The 25,550-nt window shown below is 36.8% G+C and overlaps 1 protein-coding gene across 2 annotated transcripts in view; it reads right to left on the bottom strand.

Annotated features, from left to right (window-relative positions):
• The window catches only part of LOC139700024 (uncharacterized), a 569,652-nt gene that overhangs the window by 6,933 nt on the left and 537,169 nt on the right, over window positions 1-25,550 (bottom strand). For both annotated transcript variants that reach the window (XM_071598462.1, XM_071598463.1), the window contains 7 exons: window positions 10,877-11,005; window positions 9,199-9,335; window positions 7,771-8,008; window positions 4,473-4,589; window positions 4,204-4,316; window positions 3,542-3,747; window positions 229-438 (listed from right to left, as the gene is read on the bottom strand). In XM_071598462.1, the coding sequence (XP_071454563.1) occupies window positions 229-438; window positions 3,542-3,747; window positions 4,204-4,316; window positions 4,473-4,589; window positions 7,771-8,008; window positions 9,199-9,335; window positions 10,877-11,005 (1,150 nt within the window). The remainder of the gene's footprint in view (window positions 1-228; window positions 439-3,541; window positions 3,748-4,203; window positions 4,317-4,472; window positions 4,590-7,770; window positions 8,009-9,198; window positions 9,336-10,876; window positions 11,006-25,550) is intronic.

The raw sequence follows: 25,550 nt of genomic DNA, 5'->3' as shown, positions 1-25,550 counted from the left end.
ATGGGAGGTTTATCTAATCGTTAGCTTTCTCTCTGCATAAAAATTCATTCTGCCTTATTTAAAATTCAATTGACCAGAATCTGTTATTCATTCCATTTTAAAATTATTCTCTGGCCTAATTAGTAGAGTACAATACGGCAGGCCATTCCTAGGCTACCTTGTGATAAAAGCTCAAATTTGACTCAAAATGTTGGCAGTTTGTTTTCTTATTCTAACTTTTTATCATACCTGGAAGTCTCCACAAAGGCAAGAAACATGCCGGCCAGATCCATCAGCAGTAAGTATGAGCAAGTAGTCCATCTGAGACAGAGGTATGAGATTTGGCAGGCATGAGCATCCACCTCCTAGGTCTTCATCTATGACACCACCTCCACTATTAGACCTTTGACATTGTGTTGTGCAGTGAGGATCCCTGCCCAGCCTCACAGCTGAATCCACCTTAAAATGATCAATGGTCAGCATATCAATGCCATCGTTCTTAAACTCATTAAAAATCTTTTAAAATAATGTGAGTTACTGTACTTTAATTCTATCTAATGTTATGGTTGCAATCACCTGCACGAAGCACTCGGTGATCAAGAAAGCTGTGAATTGCTATGCTCCCCTCCACCAACCATTTAAGCCAATCAGCTTGAATCAATGACTTTTGAACAATTTGTTGACTTTATCACTGAGTGCAATGTGGCTGAATGTTTTCCATTCAATATCTAAAGACTAAAATTATAGTCTCTTATGGTTGTCTATTTTACTCAATAGTTGTCCCAATGATTATAATCTTTACTTTAGCCAATTATTTAATGCATGGTTGATCGTGCAAAATCCAGAAAATTTTCTATGATAAATAAATACCATATTTTTCTGAGTATAGACCATAAAAAACCACAAAGACAGTAATCAACCCGAAAGTCGGTTTTGTAGGTGATGGTGGAGTTCACCCAGTACTAAGCCCAACGGCATGTGAAATTCACATAAAAGGGTAGGGGGGCCAGTTCCTTTCCCTGTGCTGGTTATGGTTTCCCAGGAAGATCTGGTACCCGAAAAATCATATAACTTGGGTGGAGCTGTAGGTGCCAAGAGAGGCTTGCCTGGGAATTGAACCTGGGCTCTACTCCGTGGACTACCGCAACCCACTTTCTGAGTATAATAAACCCCAAATAAGACACATTTTCATGAGTGAAATGTAAAAAAAATGTTTTGTCACCATGTGATGCTATACAAATTTGGTCTGGTATCATGTCTATGTATTGCATTATGTTGCCATTAGAGAAAGCTTTTAGAGTTAAGGGAAGATCTAATGCTGCACTCCTCATTCCCTCCCTTTTGGTAGCCAGAAGGATAGTTGGGTTGCTGTGGTAAAAAAAAGGATACTGACACTTGCCACTTGCTCACTCTGGGATTATATTTGTGTATAGGGCTTTGAGATGAATGAAATTATAAAAACCATTCCTTGTAACATAACAATTTCAGTCTCATTTGTCTTGATGGGGATCTCTGCTCCTGGTCAAGGCAAATGATTTTTACACTCTAAAATTGGTGCATTGTAATGCTTATTTAGGGATTAACTCCATTAAAAGTTACTGTTATGGCATTTCCTACAATTTCTTTGAACCATTTCTTATATTATTTACACTAATATATTAAAACTCTTTCTCCTCTTTAGGCTGTATGGTCTGCATTCTCTTTTACAGCCAGTATTTGCATCTTTTCACCTTTTTGCTTTCAAATCCACCTTCAAAACATCGCTAAATGAATTAATTTTATGCAACTGAGACTTACCAGACTAAATGAATTTTATGACTTAAGCCATTGGATTATTTTAAAATCTAAGGTATGCTTATTATGAGCTTGGGGCATTTAATTATATACATTATTTATTTTGCTCTCTGTCTGCAAAATGAATTCCCTGCTGTGGTTCTTCTGGCAAGGGCTCATGTATTTTACTATACCCTATCAGAAATGAAAGTAGAGGTGTGAAGCTTCTGAGAAGGTCATTCAGAAGGTATTGAGAGGTCTTCTCTTTACTCCTTACCCTCCCTCTACTTTAAGAGAATAATCTCCTCCACCGTTCACCCTGCCTCAGACAGCCAGGCGTCAACAGCTGGGTGGGCCCCATTTATATAATCCCTTTACAGAGTGGCAAAAAGAGATATTAAAATGTTTGAATTTGGAGGATAAGTAGTAAGGGTCATTCAATAACACCTTAGAAATTACAAGAGGTGGTGGTAGGTAGTATCGAAAAAGGTTTGCTTTTAGTAAGCCTCATCTCACAACAGACTTCTGTTAACGTTTCAGCTTTTTCCATCCCATGGTTTCATTTTCATTGCCTATTCAAGTGACAAACTTTTGTTTACTAACAAAAATGGAAAAAATTGAGTTTCATGGGGTGATAGAACTTTGCTATTTTAAAGGCCTTATGTGTTTGTGACTTTACAATTGGGTAAATGAGTTTAAATATGGCTGTACATCCACAAATGATAAACTTTCTCTGAAATGATTTGCAAAATTTGCAAATCTCCATGATTACTGCAATGTAATTGCAGTGATCATGGAGATTTGTTAATATACATGTAGTAGCTTCTGTTTTGCATGAACAAAATACTCATCATCTACAGTATCATATATAGGTGACATTGAATGTCAAGTACCCTAAAAGTTTTATTACATTAAGAGTGTTATGAGAAAAACAAATTTGCACTTTTCCAAAAGTTTATTGGAAACATATTTAACATACTATGCATTTCGGTTCACAGAACCATTATCAGGTATAAGAAATGTTATATAGTGAATGCGTCATATTTGAACATGTTTGAGGAAGGGAGAGGAATGGAGTGAGGAGTAAGATAGGCAGGGACATAGAGGGGAAAGATGGGAAAGCCAAGAGATCAACAGAGAAGCCAAAGAAACGGAGAAGTAAAAAGAGGGGGAGGGAAAGGGTAAGCAAGTGTGTCACTATTTGTGGACAATGGCACGTAGCTGGTACCTTGGGGTTAAGGATGAGGGAAGCATATAGAAGGATTACGTGGGAAGCAGACATAGATGGGTCATAGGCAGACTGAGGGATGAAGCGATTTTAAGGACATTATTGGGGTAGTTTGTTCTATACAATCCTAAGACTTGAGGGTAGGGGGTGGATGGATGGGAAAATCCATGGAAGGTGGAGTCAGTAGGAGAGAGGGAGTTTCATTGTTTGCTGTGAAATGGGATTCTGAAGAGAGGAGAGTGGTTTACAAAAATTTGGTTATTTAACAGAGCATTCATATTTAACTGTACAATGTAAAGTCATTTGCCCTTTATAATTATTTAGAACAACTTGAACTCCTCCCCCCCCCTTCCTCAAACATGTATAAATATGATGCATTCGTATTCACTGCATACGACATGTCTTCTACCTGATGATGGCTCTGTAAACTGAAACGCATAGTGCGTCACCAATAAACTTGTGGAAAAGTGCAAATTTGTTTTTCTCATAATGACAAACTTTCACTATATCTTGCCTAAATTGGTTGAATGTAAACTTAAAGGTGTTAATTACTCTAATTACCTTAAGAGTAATGGCTTGCCCAGGCACTAGATCAAACCGTTGAGAACATCTCAAAGGCCCTTCAACGTTCCACAGCAATTGAGGGGAGCGACCAGCAACAGGCTCCATAAATTGTCCTTCTCTTCGTCCACTTCCTCTTCCTCTGGTCCCACCATTGTAAACAACATCACAAAGTGTCGATGGTTGCAAGGTGCCCTCAAGTCGCTCTATTGGACAATCAATGAATGTCGATTATGTAATTCATCTTTTTCATTTAATAAGTGAAATAGCAAGGGTGGTATCACTCCAATATAGGTGGAGGTACTATCTCTAAATTGACATGTACATGCCCATTGAAGGATTGGGGGGGAAGGAATGAAATTATTTGCTGGATTGGGAAAAGAGTTAATGATAGCTATTTAATAAAGTCAGTAAAAATCTTCTTCCCTTAGGTATAAGTTAGCATAAAGTGCCTGTATCCACATTCTGAATGGAATTGTAATTAATAGTGTAATAATTGAAGTTGCATCCTCTCTTTACATTTCAGATGATTGACATTTTTTTAAATTGTGGCTGATATAAATTTTTGATAACATCCATTCATATAATAATGAATAGTTTTACATAAAGCCATGTGTATAATTTTATGGTTAATAGGTTAATAGAACACTACTTATACTTGCCATCGTGGAAGAGAAAGGCACCATCCAAATATTCTTTGCCAGTATCCGTACCCCTTCGGAACACAATTGTGAGAGAATTTCCTGATGAAACAAGTGTCTGTTGCTCTAAGAATCTGAAAAGATAAATGGTACAGAAATAATTAGATATGTAATAAATAATAATTTAGAATATTTATTTGTTAATTTCACTTTTAGACAAAGATTTTGTGGAACATATAAATTGAAAGAGTGAGTTAGGTACTTGAGAAAATGCAATTAAAAAAATATACCTTCCACTTTGATCCCTTGCATATCGAGTCAAAGGGCTGCAAATCTTCTGGAGAGATTTGCCATTTTTCCCAGCTTTACCATCATAGACTTCAACAGATGACTCACAAGCAGCTGCCCTAAATGTTGCAAAAAATATAATTGTCAATTAATGTTCACTCCTGTATCACTTTCATGAGAGAAACAGGTTTTTTTTATGTTTTCATGGAAAGAAATTACCTCTGAATCAAAATTGGGATCCAAACATGTACGGAGTTAATTTAAAATAATTATGCAACTGAGTTCAAAAAATCATTTTTAAGGAGGTAAGATTATGTGAATTGGTGAAAAGGCTATCTTCCATATGGCAGAGGTATCATTCCTTCATAAAAATTATGGAGGAGGGAAGGAAATGTTAATGTGGATGTCAGGCAATAAATTGACAAGTACATTAAACTCTTGGTTATCGGAGTGTTCATTTTCCATTTGCAGGTTGTTCATGCTCTGTTTTCCCAGCACCTCAATATTATGGTAAAATTACAATCATCAAGATAATTAAATGCTTGGGAACTTTGATATTATTTAAAAAAAATACAACTTTGAAATATCTTGGCTTTCTTAAAAGATTTTAACTTTATAAAATCCACAGCCATGCCTTTCGATGATTCATGCTTCAAAATGCAAATGTTAGCATGGATAATCAAGAGTTTATTGAATGATACATGGTGTGGTTACATTCAATTGCTGATTTTCCACTCCATTCAAGAAAAAAAGTGGCTATTGTAAGTTAGCTATTTATAAGGATGAAGAATGACCATCATGTAGGTGCTCAAGCTAAAGGGGTCTTACCAGTTGGTATAAACTATCCAACTGTATGGTTCCTGTGGTGAATTCTACAGTACTGAAATAATTGTTTTCAAGTTTTTGAACGCATGATATTTTTATGGCAAGAATTTCCCAACTTATTTTGTGAAAGTTTGATATAGCAATAAAAACTTAATTCCAAAGTTTCCAATGATTTCTGTAGGAAAGAACAAGGATGATGATTACCATTAACATTATTTCCACATTATTTTTGGATGAAAGATGTATTTTGCAATTTTTGTTTGCATATTTTTTTGACAAGCATGAGAAGGAGATAATATGAGGTCAATGGAACGTTGAAGATGATAATATAGGGAAGAATGCTGGGAAAGAAAACTAGAGGGAGGGAAAAGATAGAGATTTTGGATGGATTTTAAAGAGAGTTAAAAAGTATTCAGAGGTAAAGAATATTGAAATATGTGATTTAAGGATATTTTATGTAATGTTAGATTAGAGGTACAGTAGTCAAGTTAGGTCAGGGGTACAGCAGTATTCAATGCCAGAGTCTATCAAAAACTTACCCTTAGCAAGTAGAATACCTCTATTAAAAAATGGGAATTGCATGTATGTTTTTTTCAATAACAATTTGCATATTACATTGTAGGAAAATGTGTGCGTTCAATCCAATCCTTTCGTAACACAATATCGAAATGCAAGATGAAATGATGTTTCCCTATAAAATTTTTATCTTACCAGAAATATTAACTAATTATTTAGTACAATTAAGTTCAAATATGATTGTAAACTGATGACAAAATAAATGCCGAGGATTAATTTGAGGGTCTAGTGATGTATAGTTTCTGACCACGTTATCATTTATCTAGTTATATTCCAGTAAAAAATATGGGAAACTTGGAATGAATTGCCAAAAAAGAGATTGTAGTTGATGCTTCTACTCATAGATTATTTCAATATTAATACCTGGCACTTTAACTACAGTTGGAAGATTATAAATGGCACTAAAGTGGTTGTTGAGAGCCTTGATTGGTCAAGCTGATAAAATTACCTTACCATGATATAAAAGTAAAAGAAATTGAGCTCTATGGCCTCATAAATTGATTACTTAAAATAAAAACACCTATAGCTGTTAATTTATTACGGCTATAGGAGTTTTAATTTCAATTTACTGCTGTGATATGATAAAAAAGAATATAAATATAATGGTATAATAATAACAAATATAATCCAATTTGATAAATGGTAAAACCATCTTAAATGGCATCAAGACAAATAGTAAATAATATATGAACATAAATTATTAAATGTTATGAAGATTTCATACAAATATTGATCTATTGAATAAAGCAGGATTGCAAGAAACAAAGTATACTCCCTATTCTTGAGATTCATTATACAGTCTGATTTCAACTGAGTTGGCAGCCAGTTATACAAATGAATACTCACATTATAAAATGGGTGGTAAGCTGAGGACAGTCTGAAATTATTAGTATTCAAGTTTGCTTAACCCTTAATGGCATGGTTATGAATGTGTGATCTTAGTTGATAAATATCTAGATTAACTTTCATATGAACCAGAGCCTTTAAAAAAAAACTAAACAGGGATGATTCCATATTTAATAGAAAAGGTTTGCAAAGAATCAGGTGGTGGAATTTTAACAAGAGAACATACAGCTCTCTTTTGTAGTAGCAAGATTTGTTTGACATATGGGGAACGACCTATTACTCAACACCATAATTCAAGTAATATTGACAGACGGCATAGTAAAGTGTTCAACGATACTCATTTGAAATGAGAAATTTGTGCTTTCATAATATACAATCAGCTTTATTCATTTTATTTCAGATCTGACAGATTTGGGCCTCCCAGTTAAGTTTTGTGTCAGTATGAATTCCCAGTATTTTAGCAGTTTCAATTTCAGTTATTTTTTGCTTCAAGACTGAATGTAATATGATGTTTTTTTCAGCATTTCAGTATCAATGATACATATTAAACCATTCCTTAGCCATGATTATAGTGTGGATCACTAAATCTACATAATCCAATTTCTCAGGTCTGTCCCCTCTCTATTGTTCTTTCCCTCTGGGCTAAAGGGTAGAGAGTGGAAGCCATAGCATTTAAGTCTTTCAATCCCACCATTTTTATTTATTCTTAGTAAAAGTTTTTCTCCAAGAACAATAACAATTGCTCTTTTGCATCAAAACTGGAAACCATTTGCAAGCTATTAGAAGTTCAAGTGAATACCTTGAAGGTGGAAAGAATGAAATGAATTTGGTGTTCAACGTCTAAACTAACTCAACAATGTATGGCTAAACTCAAACAGACTCAACAAAAGAGTCCAACTCAGAAATAACAAGAATGAACTCTCATTCAAGAAACAGACACAATTCAAGATAGGGCATTTTCAGTGTCTTCACTAATAAACACATATCTATTTCCATATGTTGTGAATTTCAAATTTGAGAGAATGCACTCTCTGAAATTTGGAAAAATCTTACCTTAAATCATAGTTGAATAGAGACATGTGGACAATGTCTGAGTTTCTTCCATAAAAGATAAGCTTACAGGTGACAGTGGCAGGCTTTGATGATGATGAAGATCCACTGATTACTGAAGGAGCCTGCAGCCATCCCTTAGCTCTTGTGTCAAAGTGGCCGGATCGGGTGGTGTTTCCAAAGTACACATAATCACAAATTGTGTTGGGAATACGCCTAGGCATACCAAGGTTTTCATCCACTAAAATTTTAGAGAAAATATTCATATAATCAATAAAACATATTTATTGACATTTAATTAATACATTAATAATTTTAATGATGAGTCAATCTTTTACAAGAATTTTCTACTGCAAATTAAATGTGTTTGCATTCAATTGACTCAGCAAATGATTTAAAAAAATAAAACTGGCATTACTAATATTGTAGAAATTGCACAAATATCACCTCCATGTGGGGGACAGTGCATCAAAAAAAAATATTTTTAGATATTGCAATTATTTTGAGAAGTGCTATGGAAAATTCAATGATTAATATTCAGTAAAACTTTAAGCATATGTATTTTGAATTGTATGCTGCAATCATATAGATAGGACTATCATACAGATAAATAATGGCAGGTACTTGTATACATGTTTATACCTATATGGTTCCCTCAGTATCCTCTGGCAGTCCTTGCCTTTTGTTCTTGCACCACATGTTATCTTACTTGTATATCAAGTGAAATGTGTCGGACTAACTCCTTTGCCTTGATCCACTTATTCAAGATGGTGATGTTCATTGTCATTCCAGTGCCATTCATATCAATGAAAGTGACAAAATGACTAAATATATGCGTAATTTGATTCTACCATTACCTTAATGTGCTCACTGTGTATGCAAAAAATATGCTCTTGGTGGAGATATTGTTCATTATTCAGTGGCTTTCCAATACACATATTGATGTGCTCCAGGACATGTTTTTATCATTACTTTGTTCTTGTGTTTATTTTAATGTCAATCCTTCATAATAGCAGGTAAAAAGAAGTGTGAAATATTTATTTTAACTAATGAAACTTCTAGAAAATGTGTGCTTGGAAATAACATTCAAACTAATATAACTTTTTTCAAAAGCATGTTTATTACTGAAACAAGCTTAAGTGTTAAGTTACCAAAAGAGTAAAATTATAAAATTATTTTTAAATTTTAACATGAAAAGCAACTCTGCAAGGAAAGTGAATGTGTGACTATGTAGCTATATACATCAAGTTGGTGTGGAACCATTGGAAAATAGTAATCTTCTTTTCATTGTGCTGCTTTTGCTGCAATATTTGATAATATCACCTGACAAAAAGGCAAGACTACCAATCGCCAATTGTAGATACAGCAAAGTTAAAAAATAAATCATGGAAAGTGTGTATGAAAAATAAGAAAAAGCAAAAATTAACTTACTCAAAAGGCCTGGCTCTGTTGTCTTGAAGGGAACTCCAACAGAGGTTTCAGTGATGGCAGATTCTTCTGGCGACTCTATAAATTCCAACTGTGCAACAAATCCATTGTAATCATAAGGTGGAACAGGGGGCCCAGAGCTGTGATAAAAAGGTAAAATTTAGAGTGAGTAATGAGTCTTATAATTGAATTATATTCATTCCTAAAAATAAATAAGTAGACTATGACTCTAAGTAATGGGAAGTTGACCAGAAAAGTAGTAATGCTATAAATATAAGACAGCACATACTATGATTATTGTTATTTTGATATAATGGTTTGAATATTTAGTTAAAAATTAATTACCTGCTTTTGATTGTTCACTTTAATGTTGACCAAAATATATTGCTTAATCATCATTAACTATTGTTTCATGATGATCAATCAATACTCTAACGAATATTTTCCGAGAAATGTTAAATCATTGATTATGCTACCTGACCATGGTAGACAATTTTTATTATGATATATTCTATTTTAACTCTTTAAAAAATATATTTGAACACAAATCATATATACTTTTTCTTATGTCACTCTCAGAAGTTATAACATACAAAATTTTGCAGTTCCCTAATAGTGGTACTAATTACTTCAATTAATACTAACAAGTACATAGTTTTCACCCAATGGGAAATTTTTCATGGTGCACAAAATGCAGTGAATTGTCCTTATAAGTTATAAATGTGGTCATTCATTCTGTGATGATTGATATTTTGCACTTCTGATTTAGAATTTAATGGCTATATGGTGTGAAATTTAACAATTTAAATTACTCCCTTTTTAATGGGTTTGTGAAGTGTCTTAAGGCTTTTAAAAATGAGCTGCCCATAGCTCCAGAGAATTGCACAAAATTACATAAACCATGAGAACCTTTTGTAAGTTGTTTTAGATGCATCCTTCATGGTTAAGAAAATTAGCTGGTTAACATGTATACCATAATTGTTTTTGAAAAATTGAATATTTTGAATATTTTTTTATCCACTGATTACTTTCAGTTTTTCCCTTGGCAAAAGTAAACAATTTTTAATAAAAGCGAACTATGCTTACAGCAGTTATTTTCATTAGGCCAAAGATTCAATGACAATACTTTCAAGTCAGCACAATGGAAGTAACTACCTATTTTATACAATATATATATGTATCATAGGTGAGGAATATGCATGTATACAAATGTGCAACCAATATACAATGGTCTTATCCTTCTAATTTCTCGTACAAAAAATACTTCCTAAACATGATGAAATGTCCAGCAAATTCAGCAAAACAAATTGCAGTGAACTCATATATTTAAACATCTTTATAAAACATACATTTTTGGGTGACCAGCCTGTTTAGTACTAATATTAATTTATTTTGTAAACTTTTCCAAGGAAAAGTTATGAACAGTGATTAATATTCCATTAAATTCCCTAATCTGAGACTGTCTTGTGTGTGTGAATGTATTGCATGTGTGTAATACTACATATTTATATGCTATAATAAATCAAATAAAAACAAAATAATATATATTTCTGTATTTGCATGTAGATGACATATGTTATGAGTAATTTAAGTAAAAGAAGAAATGGAACCTACTGCCATGTTAAAAATAATCATGTTGACTTTAAAAATTCCAATTAAAATTAAAAATTATAAAATTTACCTGAATTCAATGAGCATGTTTGGACCTGAGTATTCCACTTGAGTTTTCCTGGACCCACAAATGGTTGTTAACAAAGGACTGGATGTGGTTGACCCTTTGTACACAGCTATGTAATCAGTATCACAGTGACTGGAAATAAAAATAATAACCACAATTAAGATGCAGATAGCTAAGTAATTTTGGAAATTAGTACCCAAGGCTGTGGAATAACACGATTGCCTGATTTCCAGCAAACCTCTTCATGAGTAAGGAAAATTTAGAAGTCCTCAGTTATACTTTCTATTCCATTATTTTGCTAGCTCTGTTGAGGTAAAAAAGTTATCGCAAACAAAATTCCATTTAATTTTTAAAATAGGCCGATAATATAAGACAAGGCATTTGAATCCGTATATCCTCTTTTTTCTTATCTCGTTGATTTAGTAAGTTCGTCCATTAATTTTTTATGTTCTACCGAAAATCTTAGGTCGGCAAGTCGCCAAATATTAAGGACCAAGAGATAAGAGAAAAGTTCGCTCATCCTTTCGCTTAACTGACCTTAAGCCATTCTTATTTCCTTAATGAAACCAGGAGCAAATAATCAGGACTACTTTCTCGCCAAACACTGACGACAATGACCCATCAAGTTTCACAGGGGAGGTGATGTTTAATATTGACCAGTACCGTGAGTATGAGACGGTAATGGTAACGGAAGGGGGATCAGAGTTTATTCATAAACAAGGACTCCAAGGATTTCTGGAAGAAAAATTGTGTAATACAGGCCAATTTCATTTCGTCCAGATGGCAATTTTCTGCAAGGTCCCCGCTCAACGAGAATCGCCTGAGAAAAATATTGTACATATTATCTTCTGGGAAGGCCCGTTTCCTTCCCAGAAGATAATACGATATATCTAATCCGCAGTTAGTTATAATAATTCTTTTAAATTCTAGCGAGTGCTACCATATCATTCTGCTCAAATATTTTCCATCCCAAGGTCCGAAGGGCAATGGCCTCGACCGCTACTTACCACCACCTCGCCCGGGACAATTCCTGCGGCTCTCCCCGCTATCTGCCGGCGTTCCACCCCCTCCCCCACACACGCTGCGGTTTATTTCCGCGAGAGAGGTGTCGGCCCCGTAGAAACCTGTTCATTAAAGCGGTTAATTAAGCCAAAGAGCTGCTCCCTTTCCCTGCTACCTCTCCCACCTCCCTACTCGCCCGATGTAGGAGGCCGAGGAGGGGTCGCATTCCAGGGACGCCGCGGGAAATCCTTGGAGGGGGCCTGCCTCTCAGGTGGGGGAGGACAGCTGAGGGCTTCCCCTCGGTGAGGGAAGAGGGTATGAGGAAAGGGGAGACCTGGGATTGCTTCTCTCACCTCCTTCAACGCTCGCTTCACTTCCTCAATCTTCATCCGTGGCCCCGTCCAACAGGGAGCGCTTTTCCCGCTATCATTCGCACGTGCCAGCGGTTCTCATGCTAGGATTAAGGGAATTTTCATCGATAATCCACGTGGGCTGGCTCTTTATAAATTCATTATGCACTTCAGGTTCAGTGTCTAGCTTTTACTGTAATTTTAGAGAAATGAAAATGTTAATGGCTTCAAATTTGGAATAATTAAAAAAATGATTCCGCTCTAAGGGTATGGTTGCAAGATATATGTGGGTAGGGTTTGGTGTCGTGGTTAAAGCGGCTGCCCGGTAACGCAAAGGTCGCAGTTTCTATTCCTACCTCACGCATTATTATTATCAGTAGTCTACCGGCTTACGGTAGGTTTATGGTAGAAATGATAATAAAAATTACTGTACTCCCGAACTAAAATGTCAAAAAACATTCTTAAACCCCGTACTACATATTACCTCAGTTCATTATTTTGCTCTACAGACTTCTTAACTCCCATTATTTCATCCAATATTCCTCTTCTTTTCTCACTCTACCTTACTTTACCAGTATTCTCCCTGATATCACAGTCTTCAACCCTTTATTGCCTCTCGGTATCTCCTGCATCCAATAGTCCTGCCTTCTTCGAATTTCTTCAATCATCCACCTCTCTTACCCCCTCCCATGCTTAAGCCTTCGACCTCGGGCACGACTCTCTTTAAAATTCTAAGGTTACTGATAATTAATGGAAAAACAGAGATTTTATTTGCCAGCCCAAGGACACAGAAGCTACTTGAACTACCCGTATGGTAAAACACTGCAAAAAGCGTTACATTGAACGCGATTTCATGTAATGAGAGATAGTGTAATCGATTTTATTTGAGGGCAAGTTCACGAAAATTAAGGGTAGCCACGGGTATCTTAAACTGATCCAGCAAAACATGTAATTATGGGTAAATAAAAACCAGCAAAAATTATAATGTAGCTATACTTTTTTTTTACACTGGTAGTCTTAAATCTATCCGGATATCAATCTATCTTGAGAATTAATTGAAATTAATCAATGCTTAGAAATGTTCATAATTCAAAAATGTGCATAACATGTGGCAGACTTTAAAGGACTCATTGTGGAATTGTACCATCTCTTGAAAAAGGGGTAAGTTACACGTTGAAGGAGAAATGAAAAGTGATTTGAAAAAAGGAAGGCCAGGCAGTAACTAAAAGGCGGAGAAAATGCCATATTACGTATCAATTGACAAATTTTTCATGTTTTAATTATGTCTTTTTCACACATTTACAATCTGACAGTGGAGCGCATTGCAATGCAGAAAGACTGAAAATTGCCTATGAGAACTGAGAAATTTGCCTATATGATCGACATTGCTTAAAAGTCTAAAATATTTTTTCAAGCAAACGATTTGGGTTTTGCTTATAAAACGTACACGTACTTTAAATTAGTGACTGAGGGTATGAATGAATAAACCACAATGAAATGGCGTTTCTTTATGATCTCATTTGCGATTTTTTTCGAATTTTATATTAATAATGTCGTGGAGACTTAATTTAGGAGTAATATTTGATTAAATGTAAAGGAAAAAGCCAAATTACTATCAATTACTAGAGTGGTTATTAAGCGAGATGAAGAAAAGCAATATGAAGCAAATACAATTTTTGAGCAGATTGAACCAGTCGTTGAAATTTGGGGCATTTGAAAAGGTTGAGCTGATATAAGGGCCACCAGAGTTAAGCTAATATTAGCGTATTATTGACGGAACTCGGCTTACATGGGGAAATATTGTACTTGACCTAATTTATGACAGTCATAGCAGCGAAGTGGAATTATTTTTTCGTCCGAAATTATGACTGTGCGATCTTAATTAAAAGGCGTTGGGTTCGTGCAACGTCTTATGCGAAGAACGGCGTATTTCAAGTATAACTGCAAGATTTTCACTTGGAAGCATTCAAGGACAGCTCAGTAATATCGTCAGATTATGATAGGATAATCGGGCATACATAAAGTACCTCTTAAGTACATTAAAATGGACTCGAGAGGAATAAAATTAGAGGGGTAGACGCAGTCAAATCACGTTAGAAATAATTTTATTTTATGTTTTTAAAATGCTTAGAGGCTCTAAGACACAGAGGTACTTATTTTACAAGACAGAAACACTGCTATTAACTAATTATGAATCCTGGAACCAGGGGTCTTTTTACCTTGCTACTCGTCTCTTAGATAGTACCATGCTATGCGTAAATGCACCGTATTCTTCTTCGGGAAAAGAACGGACAGGAGAGTACGTAGCCGAAGGATTTGCCGTCACTGGAGCGATATGAAAGAAATGTGGCCTCTTCATGGGGATCAACCTCTTTTACCCTCAATACTTCCTCCATTCCTCCGGAGACCTTGGGGCGGCAGACCCAACCGAAGGCGGTCTTGCAGCATCGCTCCCACGTCGCTTATCTCGAGTATTCCCGGAGAAGAACGTTGCTACGCCCGTGGAAAAAAGGCGCAGGCGGTGACTTGGCTCGGCTCTCCGGTTCTTTGTCGCTGAATGACTCATGGGAGGCTACCGGACCTAAATCGTACATTTCTTCTCCCTGTTATCAAGTTCATAGACTGTGGGTCACAGTATGAATGTTGCTCGTCGAGCACATTTGGTAATTCTGGAAATGCAATGTATTTATTGAAGTCCACGAGCATATACAGGTATAGCGTAATCATCATTCTTCTGAACTTTTACTCGTCATGGTTTTCAGCATATTAATATTACACCAAATGTGGTATACGCACAGTCGTCATCTTCATTAAAAATCCCACCAGTACGGTATAAAAAAATAAATATGATCTATTTGAACCACTGGTGCGAAAATGGTGAAAGAACGGCGCGTACAAGTAATTATAACTGCGTTTCATGCAAGTACTCATTGATAGAAGTGACTTCGGGATAAGTAATTATTTTAAAAATCTCCAGATTATCTAGACTAAAGAGCGTTAGGCTCACGCCAATTGTTTGAAGATTATAAAAGTAATATAATTAAAACGTGATTAAATACGTTGTTCTTTGAGAATTAGACATTAGTTCTTCAGTCTTCAGTCACTTCAGAGAGTATCGGAATAAAAAAAAATCATTGCTAGCAATGGGTACAGCGTTCATTTTATTCTGTCACATTTAATGTTTATAAGCAACAACGTTTTGCAATGAAATAACAAGAAGCGCCCGAAAAATCCACATTAGCTAAGGGGTTCCACTTGTTTTTTACTTAAAAAATCAACGACATGGTGACAATTTTCTCTTTTTGGCTGTCCATTTTTATTCTGTAAGCAACCGCGTAACTGCGCAAGTATTGCGGGACGAGAAGAACGGTGGTTTCTAAAAGTCTTAGCGTCTAGTCAGGATAGGAAATGACGGAAGGTTTCTCTCTCGCCCAGCCTCGCACAGTGGACTCATATCAGGCTTTTTAAATCAGTGTTTTCCAAGGTGGAGCGTACACCCCGTAGGGTAAAAATATAAATGTAATTTTGCCTTTACCATCTCATGAATGATGTCTCCTGGTAAAAATATCCATTGTCTTTAAAATTTATATTATATGAGGTAATAAGAGAATGTTTTGCTTTTTCATTTCAGTATTTCATGGAAAGGCTCGCTCGAAACTCTGATTCAAGGCCGTGATCGGTAGCGCCTCTCTCGTTAAGGGGGCGATTGAGTAAGTGGCGGTCGAGCACCTCGGTTCGAAGGTTCACTCGGGGCGGGCGACCCACGATCGTTCGGGCGGCCACCACTCGACCAACCAATTGTGATTTCAGTCTTTTTTAGTTTAATTTAAAATGCTAATTTTGGGTTATTCTAAAAAAAACGAATCGTGCCGTGGGTAATGTGGATATTTTCAGGCAACTTAAGGATTGCATGTTGGCGTTTTTTTGTGAAAAGTGTACTTTCCTCTAGCCAAATCAACTCTTCTGCCGGAGCCATGACCCCTGGTGTGGTATGCTACAACCGCTCATAAGGAGGAGACATCGATGTTTGAGGTAAATGTCATTTTGATATTATTTTCTCCATGTTAAACTCCCAAGTTCACTCTATCAATTTTGATGATAAAATAGGGTATTTTCACGCTAGTTTTCGTAAAAACCGGCATTGAAACTTTTAAAAGATTTTACACGTTGTCTAATGGCAGTGACTGCCTTTAGAAGAATTGTAAATGGAAAGTGCAGAAATACATTTTGTTTTCCCAAAAAATCGATATAATATGCGTAGTTATACAAGAGTTTCCAATACGCGTCAACGCGCCTCCCTGGTATGTTTAAATAATGTTCATTCATTCGTGAGATAGAGAAGCCAAAATTTCCTTGTTGCAAAATTTTGCGCTCCAAAAGTCACAAAATAAGTTTTAGAGCACGTTCTAAACATTTATAAGAAACTCAAAGTATACTTAAAACTGTATAGACACATGATATCTGTTTATGAAATACGCATGAATGGGTGTTACATTAATGTCATCACTAGTCAGTCATACCTGAACTAAAGGTGGTAACATTGACTCGTGCAGTCACGATCCAATCTTCTGCACTTCAAGAGGACGCGGTAATTTTCTCTGCCTTCGAGCTCCGTCATCGCGTCGAATGCACCACGGCCCTCAATAGGCTTTGCCAACTATTGGGGCCCGCTGTCCGAGAGGTCACCCTATCTCTTCGCTCGCTTTCCTATGGCTGAGTCCATTTTACTCCAGACTTCTCTCTGCTCATATTAAGACGGTAAAGCCACTACCCACACAACACCGAGCGGGAACCATAAGTACACAGAGTATCCAGAGGGCGCTTTTCTAGGATAGGAGGATGGTCTTCATTCAAAGAATTTTAGGAAACACTGCTTCAATGTATGGCACATTTAAAATAATCATCGCTGTTGAATCGAACGCGGCCAGTTAGCGTGAAGGAGCAATCCCCATGGAATGTCCATTCGGATGGACGCGCAGCGAGAGGGGGCAAAGGGAACGGGATAAGGAGGGCAGCTGCTCGACCCTCACATCCTCTTCCCCGCTGAAAGAACGCCACGACAAACGCGAGGATCCCATTCGCTTTACTACCTGCCCTGCCCCGATTTACGGCCTTCTGCCCCTCGGCACCCCCTCAACTACGCCCCTCTCCTCCCCTCCCCTACATGGCTCCTTTTCTCTACATTTTATAATATGCCCTTGAGCAGGAGAGTTTTCTCATATGAGGCGCCAAAAAACTCCTCTCCCATCCACTCTCTACCGTCTCCCGACTCATAAGAACATAAAAGGATGGGTGAAAGATACGAGGGGGTTAGGAGGAAGGAAGAGGAAGGGTGGGGGTAGAGATAAAGGGTGTGGGGGGATTATGAGTGGAGAGTGTGGGAGTCTTTTTCTTATCCTTGCCCCTTGGGATTCCTTTCATCTCCTCATTCTGGCTACCATCTTTCGCCAACGCCCTATAATGGAGTGCGGCCGAACGGGGTGGTAGGCCCCTGGTGAAGATGCCGGGGGCGTGACGCGGATCGGTAGAATATTTTGTTCACACGGACGGTCAAGTCTCTCAAGATAGCTCTTTGCGATTGGCGTGGATCCGACACTTAGTTCGATCGATTCTAGGTTCGCTCGTCTTAATTTCGTGTAGCAGTTAGCGGAATTTGCAAACACCAGAAATATGCGGTATAACAATGAAATCTCAGGATTTCTCCGTTCCAAAATTTCTCCACTCCCTTCTTACTGTTCGTAATAATTTTATCCATCACTCGTTGTATGTCTCTTTATGAACCTCTATTTTGTCGACTACAGTTATCCTTCCCTAAATACTTAAGTAGTCAAAACTTTGCAAGTACAGAGTCGGGAACAATGTAGGCATACTTTTTCGTCTGGCCGTGTTTTTGGGTGGAAGTTTGCTAAAGGTAGTCCGGCTGCTTGGCCCTTTTAATCGTAAGCGTTGCACGCGGTCCCGCGAGTGGTAATAAAATATTATTGATAATTTTGACTTGGGTATTACTGAGCTGAGGAAAGTTGGGCTCCCAATGTCTCTCAGTAAATTGGCAATCTTATTCAGTCAACCTGCGCAGTAAACGAGCGAAGGTGTCGCGTCACCTTTTCAGGATACTTGTCTAAATTACTCCTCCTTCACTTGAGTGCTATCTGCCTTGGTCTGTTCATCAAACCTTTTGAGTTTCAGTGGTATCTCACATTACTCCTATGTCACAAGGTTAAAATAAGGAGGAATATAAGATGTGTAGCTATAAAAAGTATTTCTTTGAACGATCATGTTTGCGATTTATTTTCGATAATGAATGTAATTTAAAATATTTATTTCAGTGTGTTCACGAGCCTCAGAATTAACCCTACTCAATATTTTATGAAATAATGGAACACAGTCATCATTAGCTACTGATCGAGGATTAAATAGCGCTAAGACCAAGTACCCTGCATCGTGGACTTTTAACTATCTTGCGCAGTGGATCGACGTCTTCGCCCGCGGCGATCAACTTCCCTAATTTCAACCATAAAGGAAATTCTTCTAAAACACGACTATCACGTTCTTTAGTATTGAATCTGAATTAATTCGGAGGGTGGTCCTGAATATCGAAGCTTCTGTTCACGTTATATAGCGGAAGAAGCAGTTAAAAATCGTATCTTAAAAACATTTTCTCGGGCAAAATTTCATTAATTATAATATACCGGAGAAATAGAACTTGATATCTTTGATTTAATTAACATTTCATCTTTATCTTTTTAGTTTGAAATTAAGAGAATGTGGTGAAAACCGGACTGAAACTCTGTAAATCCAATTGGTTCAAAATCTGGTAATTTTAGCCAATTGTGCTATCGGAATGTAGGCGGTAAAATACTGTAGGAGTTGGACAGCCAGGGACAGAGGGAAGAGGAATGCTCTGCATTGCAAATTTAGATGATGAAACATAGTGAAGAGGCTCATGTCATTTGGTCATCGATTATGGAGTGCCAAGAGCTTAATTGACCTTCCAACGCCATTGCCTCGGAGGTAATATTCCGGCTTAGTTTTGGTGCTGTCTACTAGGCGGATTGTCGCACTTATTGCAGCTGTCGTGAGGGTAACGGGTACTTAGGTAATATACGACTATTTGAAACGGACACCTCCCTCCCTCTAAGCTCGTACAATGGCATTCCACTAAAAACTCGATCTTACTTGTCCAGAGACTTTGAATTTGATTGAGTGAACCCAGCGTCCAATAGCGCTGAATATTAATCATAAATACTGTGATCGTGCACTCTGGAAGGCCATTGAAAACGGTTTACACTGGTTTATTTAACAGTTAACTCAAGGTTTTTTTTTCAAAATATTGTATCTTGAATTCATTTAGAATTTGCACACACGAAAAAAAATTCATACAATATTATTGCACATTTGGATTTAAAATAACTTCAAACGAGACTCATAACATATTTTGAGCAGTACAGAATAAAATATACGGTTAAATTATTCAAATAATTTGTCGTTTGACTCTCCTTTGGCATTAAAAAAGCAAAGGTAAAGTTACAATAACGAAATCATAAAATTAAATTATCCCAAGCTCTTAGACGTTTTCATTGAAGGAGGAATTTTGCTACCAGAAATAATTAAATCAACCGATATACAGAAAAATTGGGATAGGATTTTAAATTCATGCCGGAGGGAATAGTTATTTTGCGCTCCAAATCTCCTGAATCTGTCGTTTTTTACCGTTTAATTTGTAATTAAATCATAAATACTTGGAAAGAGTGAGATTTTACTTCGTGGAAATTAATTTAGTAATCACATACCAATTAACTAATATTATCTCATATATCCTCGCTAAGCGGGAAACGAAAACACGACTCAACATTGAAAAGGTTTTTCCCCGGGGAAAGATAAATTAACCCCTCCCCCTCAAGGTTGGCTTCTAGTTCGAAAGTATGAAGAGCCCCGAGGAAAATTGACTGCTGGAGTGACGTTTCTCACTTTCCGCGATGCTAAAGTGCAGTCTCGGGTCGGAGTTGGACAGAAATTGTGACAGCTTTGCTATTGTACTAAAATTGAGATTCAGAAGCCTTTCTTTCCCGTTATTTTCAATAAATGGGCGCATGGTTTAAACCGGTAGTAGTGAATAGGTTTTCCGATGAAGGTAATACCTGCAACAGACTCTAAAACTTTTATTGGTATTTTACATGCTGAAAGGAATATTTCAGTGCCTTTTAAATCTTCAAAACTACTTTCTGCGAAACGAGTCCAACCTCTAGTGATTTTAGCTCTGCCAAATTATCACCCCAACAGTCTTTTTATCTCCGTAACTATTCGGTCTAAATAATTACTCCTAGAAGCTGTAAAACCCGACACATTTTGCTTCAAGACGTAAGTTACGATATCATGCTTAATGCTAATAGTATCGTACGTGTATAGCTCTTCGGATGTAAGCGGGCTTTAGCCATACGCTCGTTTAAATAAGAAGCTGGAAAAAAGGACACTGTCTCAGGCTTAACTATATGGAATTTCTCCATATTACTAGGAATAAACTGGAATACTAAAATTTTTTGGATGGGAAATAGTGTTATAATATTTTAGAAACAGACACGTGTGCAAATGATGCTAAAGTTGATTTGGAGCTATGGACGGATTTCATTATCATTAAATTATCTTTATTTTTATCAGTAACTCGCTCATTATTGGTTGTACATCATGTAACATGGTCCATTATCTGGTTCCGGCGGTCAGAATTGATATCGGAAGGAAATTAAGCGTTGGTTCATTTTTGCACTTAGCAATCGAATGCCAGCGTACGGGAGGTTAGGTAATGTTGGGGCAAGTGTGTGAAATAGAAAGGTGAGGTCATAGCAGTGGCGGATTCAATAGTAGTAGTGTTTAGGGGGAGGCAAACGACAGCTGAGGTCATTTGCGCCATTAGGAATGGACAGGAAAGGATGAAGGGTGGAGAGAAACCCGGCGTCGGCATTAGCCTGCTCTTTACGAAAGGCACCAAGGGGTCCGCAGTTTAACGTCCCATCCGACGGGCGGCGTACTCACTCAAAGTGCCCTTCACAAAGCACCTCAAGTAGGGATCGAGTTACCACCGAAAAATATTCAACACCGCCGGGATTTGAACCCGGGCCTTCTGGGTGGGGAAGCCAGCATGATAGCCACCGCAACATCACAATCCCCGCGGATTCAAGGGGGGTTTCAAAGTACAAGTAATATTTATTAATTAGTTACAGGCGTGCAAGCAACATTTATTTTGAGTTTTATTTAAGTCAAAATAAATATTACTTTGAAGTCCTAAACTAATTATAAATACCTCTAAGGTACCAAACTTAGTAAAAACTAAGTTTGGTACTAATACTTTGTGCACCCTGCAGCATATTAATATTTGCTGCAGGGTGTACGGTACGGTCTCTTAAGTGAATACGATTGATTTTAAATTTAACATGAGTTTAAAAGGCATTTGAAGGGCATAGGCTATGGAATCAGTTTTGTTCATGTACGTGAATAAAAAATGCCACTCTTCCAATTGAGAGGTTTTCTATGCCCACCATCGGTGCAGAGAAGTGAAAACGAAGAGGTGAAACAGGGTTATCCACGAGAGGACATCATATAAGGGGTTATGGAGAGCCTTGAATAGTTTTATGATCGTATGAAAAGTTAATATAATGGGGAGGAAGATCATGAAACGTGCTAAAATGACTGTCAGGGGACGGCGATTCCTCCGCAGCCAATGGAGGAAGCTCGCTTGCCACCACTCTCAGCCCTCCGCAACTGCTTTGATTACACCGGGATGACGCTGATGGATTCCTTCAATAATCCATCGGCGATCCGAGGGCTTTTGCAAGATGCAAAATATCAAATCATTGTGTGGAGTGAAGCGGTGGGAAAATTTTAATGACAGAACTGGAAGGGGCGAATGCTTACAATGGAATTCGATTCCCTGCTCCCCTACCGAGCCAACAAGCCACTAGGGTATTTCGCGCTCTTAAATTATCTCGTGTAATGGTTATCAATATCAAGCGAATGAATTTCCAACAGTAACTGAGGAAATGTAATGAAAAGTAATATTAGGGGCAGGATTGATACCTCGTTGAAACGTTTGGCATAGCTGAGTGGTTTTCCTACCTATCAGTATTTCATATACTTTCATCCAACTGAGGTGAAGTGAGGGACAAATGTGCAGATTAAATATTAGAATAAATTTTGAAAATTACAAAGATAGATGAAGCCTAGAGAAAAGGAAATGAGGAAGCTGATATTATTAGTGCAGTGCACAAGATTGACATAAGTTTTCTCAGAGTACTGTAAGATATATAGCGAAATATGTTTCGTTTTTATTTAATACAATACCTCAATATATCGTGACATCTCATTTGTGAACGTAAAGGTATAAGTGGATTAAAGTAAAATGAATATGATAACCTGGATCTTTTTTCCGGATGTTATGTGGTTCAGTGAATGATAAAATATGAATGACTAGACGTAATAGTCAGAGTACCTCTTGAAATGATTCGATTTTTCCATTCACCTTAACTGTTAATTTTTATTTAAATGAGCATTTATCGCTAGTTAGAAAGTTGGTGCTTCGTTTAAAGCACAGACTGCATACTTCCTCAGTATCCCTTTTTCTTCCATATTCCATCCTGTGATGTATCCCGGAAATTTTGGGCGCCAGAGAAAAAGATCTTGGTTCTTGCTAAAGGCTTTGACCCCAAAACCTTTCTCTGTCCGCGGTGGAGCTCTTGGGGGTGAAAAGTGAGTCTTGCTTTTTTAATTTAGCGGTGTTGGAAAGGGGGTCATGTTTGCTAAGGAGTCACGAGCGAAACAACACCTGAATTCTCTCCACGTGTTAAGTGCTATGATTGATTTCATTATCACATCTGATTCGTTATTATTAACGGCATTCCCTCAATTAAGTGGATAAAATGCCCCGTAAAGTTTAGTAGTGAACTCACCTGAAAATATTGATTTGTTTAGCTATATTTTGTACAGTTTTATGAAAGTTTGATGAAAAGTTGACGAATTTACTGCTTTTTTTAAATTGAAGATTATGAAAATAGAAGAAACACCAAAACTCAGCTTGTGCACCAATTTGCAATCATTTTCAACTACTCGTATGTAGCTATGATGATGGGTTCCACTTTGATCTCAACTCAAATGCCAAAATTTCTAAAACATCAATTCGTGAAACTTTTACGACGATTAATTAAGGTGTTAATTAGCCATTTACCAAACTCTCCATTACCCTATTCCTGATATGTTTATTTAAAAACTATTGCATCCCTCACGAATCTACCACATTGCAGTAGTTATTAAAATAGCTCTTTTAAAACTAAGGAAGGGTAGAAACACTTAAGGTTGATGAGGGTGACTTTTTTGCATTGCCACTACCTCATAAGTTTACTCTTTACTTATAACTGATTTAATAAACTTCGCTGCGTCATTGAAGTATTTTTCCTTACATCGCGGATAAATTGATTGACTTATAATTTTACAAAAAATATTGCTACGCTTTTAAAGTTCCTAAATCAATATTTGGTTTAAATAAAATCTATGGGGAAAAATCCATATATATATATATATATATATACACACACACACACACACACACACACACACACACACACACACACGAGGGTCATCCGGAAAGTAGTACCCGTTCGTGAAATAAAGACACAAAAGTAAATATTAACAAACATAAAAATTTTATTTGAAAGAGGATACTTTAAACTACTTCTCAACATAATCTCCAAGCAAATTAAGGCATTTGTCATAACGTGTGACAAGTTTCTGTATTCCTGCTGCATAGTCCTTCGCCGCCAGCTCATTGAGATACGCGAGGGACCCATCTTGCACAAATTTTTGCATAATGCAGATGGTGTTTAACAATTTCATGAACAATTGTTCGAGAAACATTGGGAAAATGCTCACAGATGTCATCAATTGTGACGCGCCGATCGTTCCTCACGAATTCGTCAACTGAGCTCACCAGTTGGTCTGTAATGACAGACGGTCTCCCCGAACGCTCATCGTCGTGTGTGTTCCCCCTCCCCATGTTGAAGTTGCGACACCACCGCCGAACAGACGACTCGTCCATTACATTGTCTCCATACACCTCCTTTAATTGGCGATGAATATCACATGGGCGAACGTTTCTTGCATTGAGGAATTTAATCACTGCCCTCACTTCACAACTGGCGGCGTTCTCAATTTTTTTAAACATTGTAAACAATCACAGAAACAACACAGGCAATGCTAGCGTCACGCAACTTGGCTCAGAGAAGGCAGACAAGCCACTGAAGCTATCTGACCTCGTCCAGCGGCTACTCGCGTCGTCAGCACTTCATGCGGCACGAACGGGTACTACTTTCCGGATGACCCTCGTGTGTATATATATGAGGGTCATCCGGAAAGTAGTACCCGTTCGTGCCGCATGAAGTGCTGACGACGCGAGTAGCCGCTGGACGAGGTCAGATAGCTTCAGTGGCTTGTCTGCCTTCTCTGAGCCAAGTTGCGTGACGCTAGCATTGCCTGTGTATATATATATATATATATATATATATATATATATATATATATATATATATATATATATATATATCATTTAAGATAATTAATCGATGGTTGACTGTCAAATTTACTCTGTCACACAGACTGTGAGGATTCTTTTGCTTTAATTTATAATTTAATGACATAAAAGGATAATGTTCGTTTATAATTAGTTTTAAATTAAACATTTAGAAATTAACAACACAACTTGAAGAATGTAACCCATTTTTCATAATTTATCCACGTTTCAATTGAATTGAATTAAATCTAATTGATACTTTAAGTCACCAAAGTAGAAATTTATTAATAAAATGAAACCTTTTGATTCACTTACCTTCATTACGGGTATTTAAACTTCATTAAGTGTAATTGAATTCCATTCCCATACGAGAGTAACGTTTGTATATGATTATATACTGTTGCTTAAATAAGTCAAAAAAAATGTAACATTATGTTTTCCAAGAAAAGAAATATAAGATTTTTCTCTAATTTTTTTACAATAAGGAAGGCATTCGGAAGTTTTCAGCTGGATTGAAAATCATTTTTTACTCACGACAAGAATTTCATACCAAATGTGTTAACCCATTTCATATATTTTCCAGAAAAAAGCGGAAGTAAATTGATTTTTATTTTCTCGCTAGGGTAGTTTAATGACAAGAGTAGGAGGATCCGTTCAATTAAAATTAACTATCGAATGATATAATGACCTCCCCTGTGGTACTAAAATTGAAATAATAATATTTATTTTACGATTTAATTTGATATGATTACATTTTTTACGGCGAATAAAAAAT

This window comes from Hetaerina americana, unplaced genomic scaffold (genome assembly GCF_022747635.1).
Source record: "Hetaerina americana unplaced genomic scaffold, ioHetAmer1.1.p SCAF_10, whole genome shotgun sequence".
Classification (NCBI taxonomy): domain Eukaryota; kingdom Metazoa; phylum Arthropoda; class Insecta; order Odonata; family Calopterygidae; genus Hetaerina; species Hetaerina americana.
The sequence above is the reverse complement of the archived record's forward strand: the minus strand, read 5'-3'. Positions and strand labels throughout refer to the sequence as shown.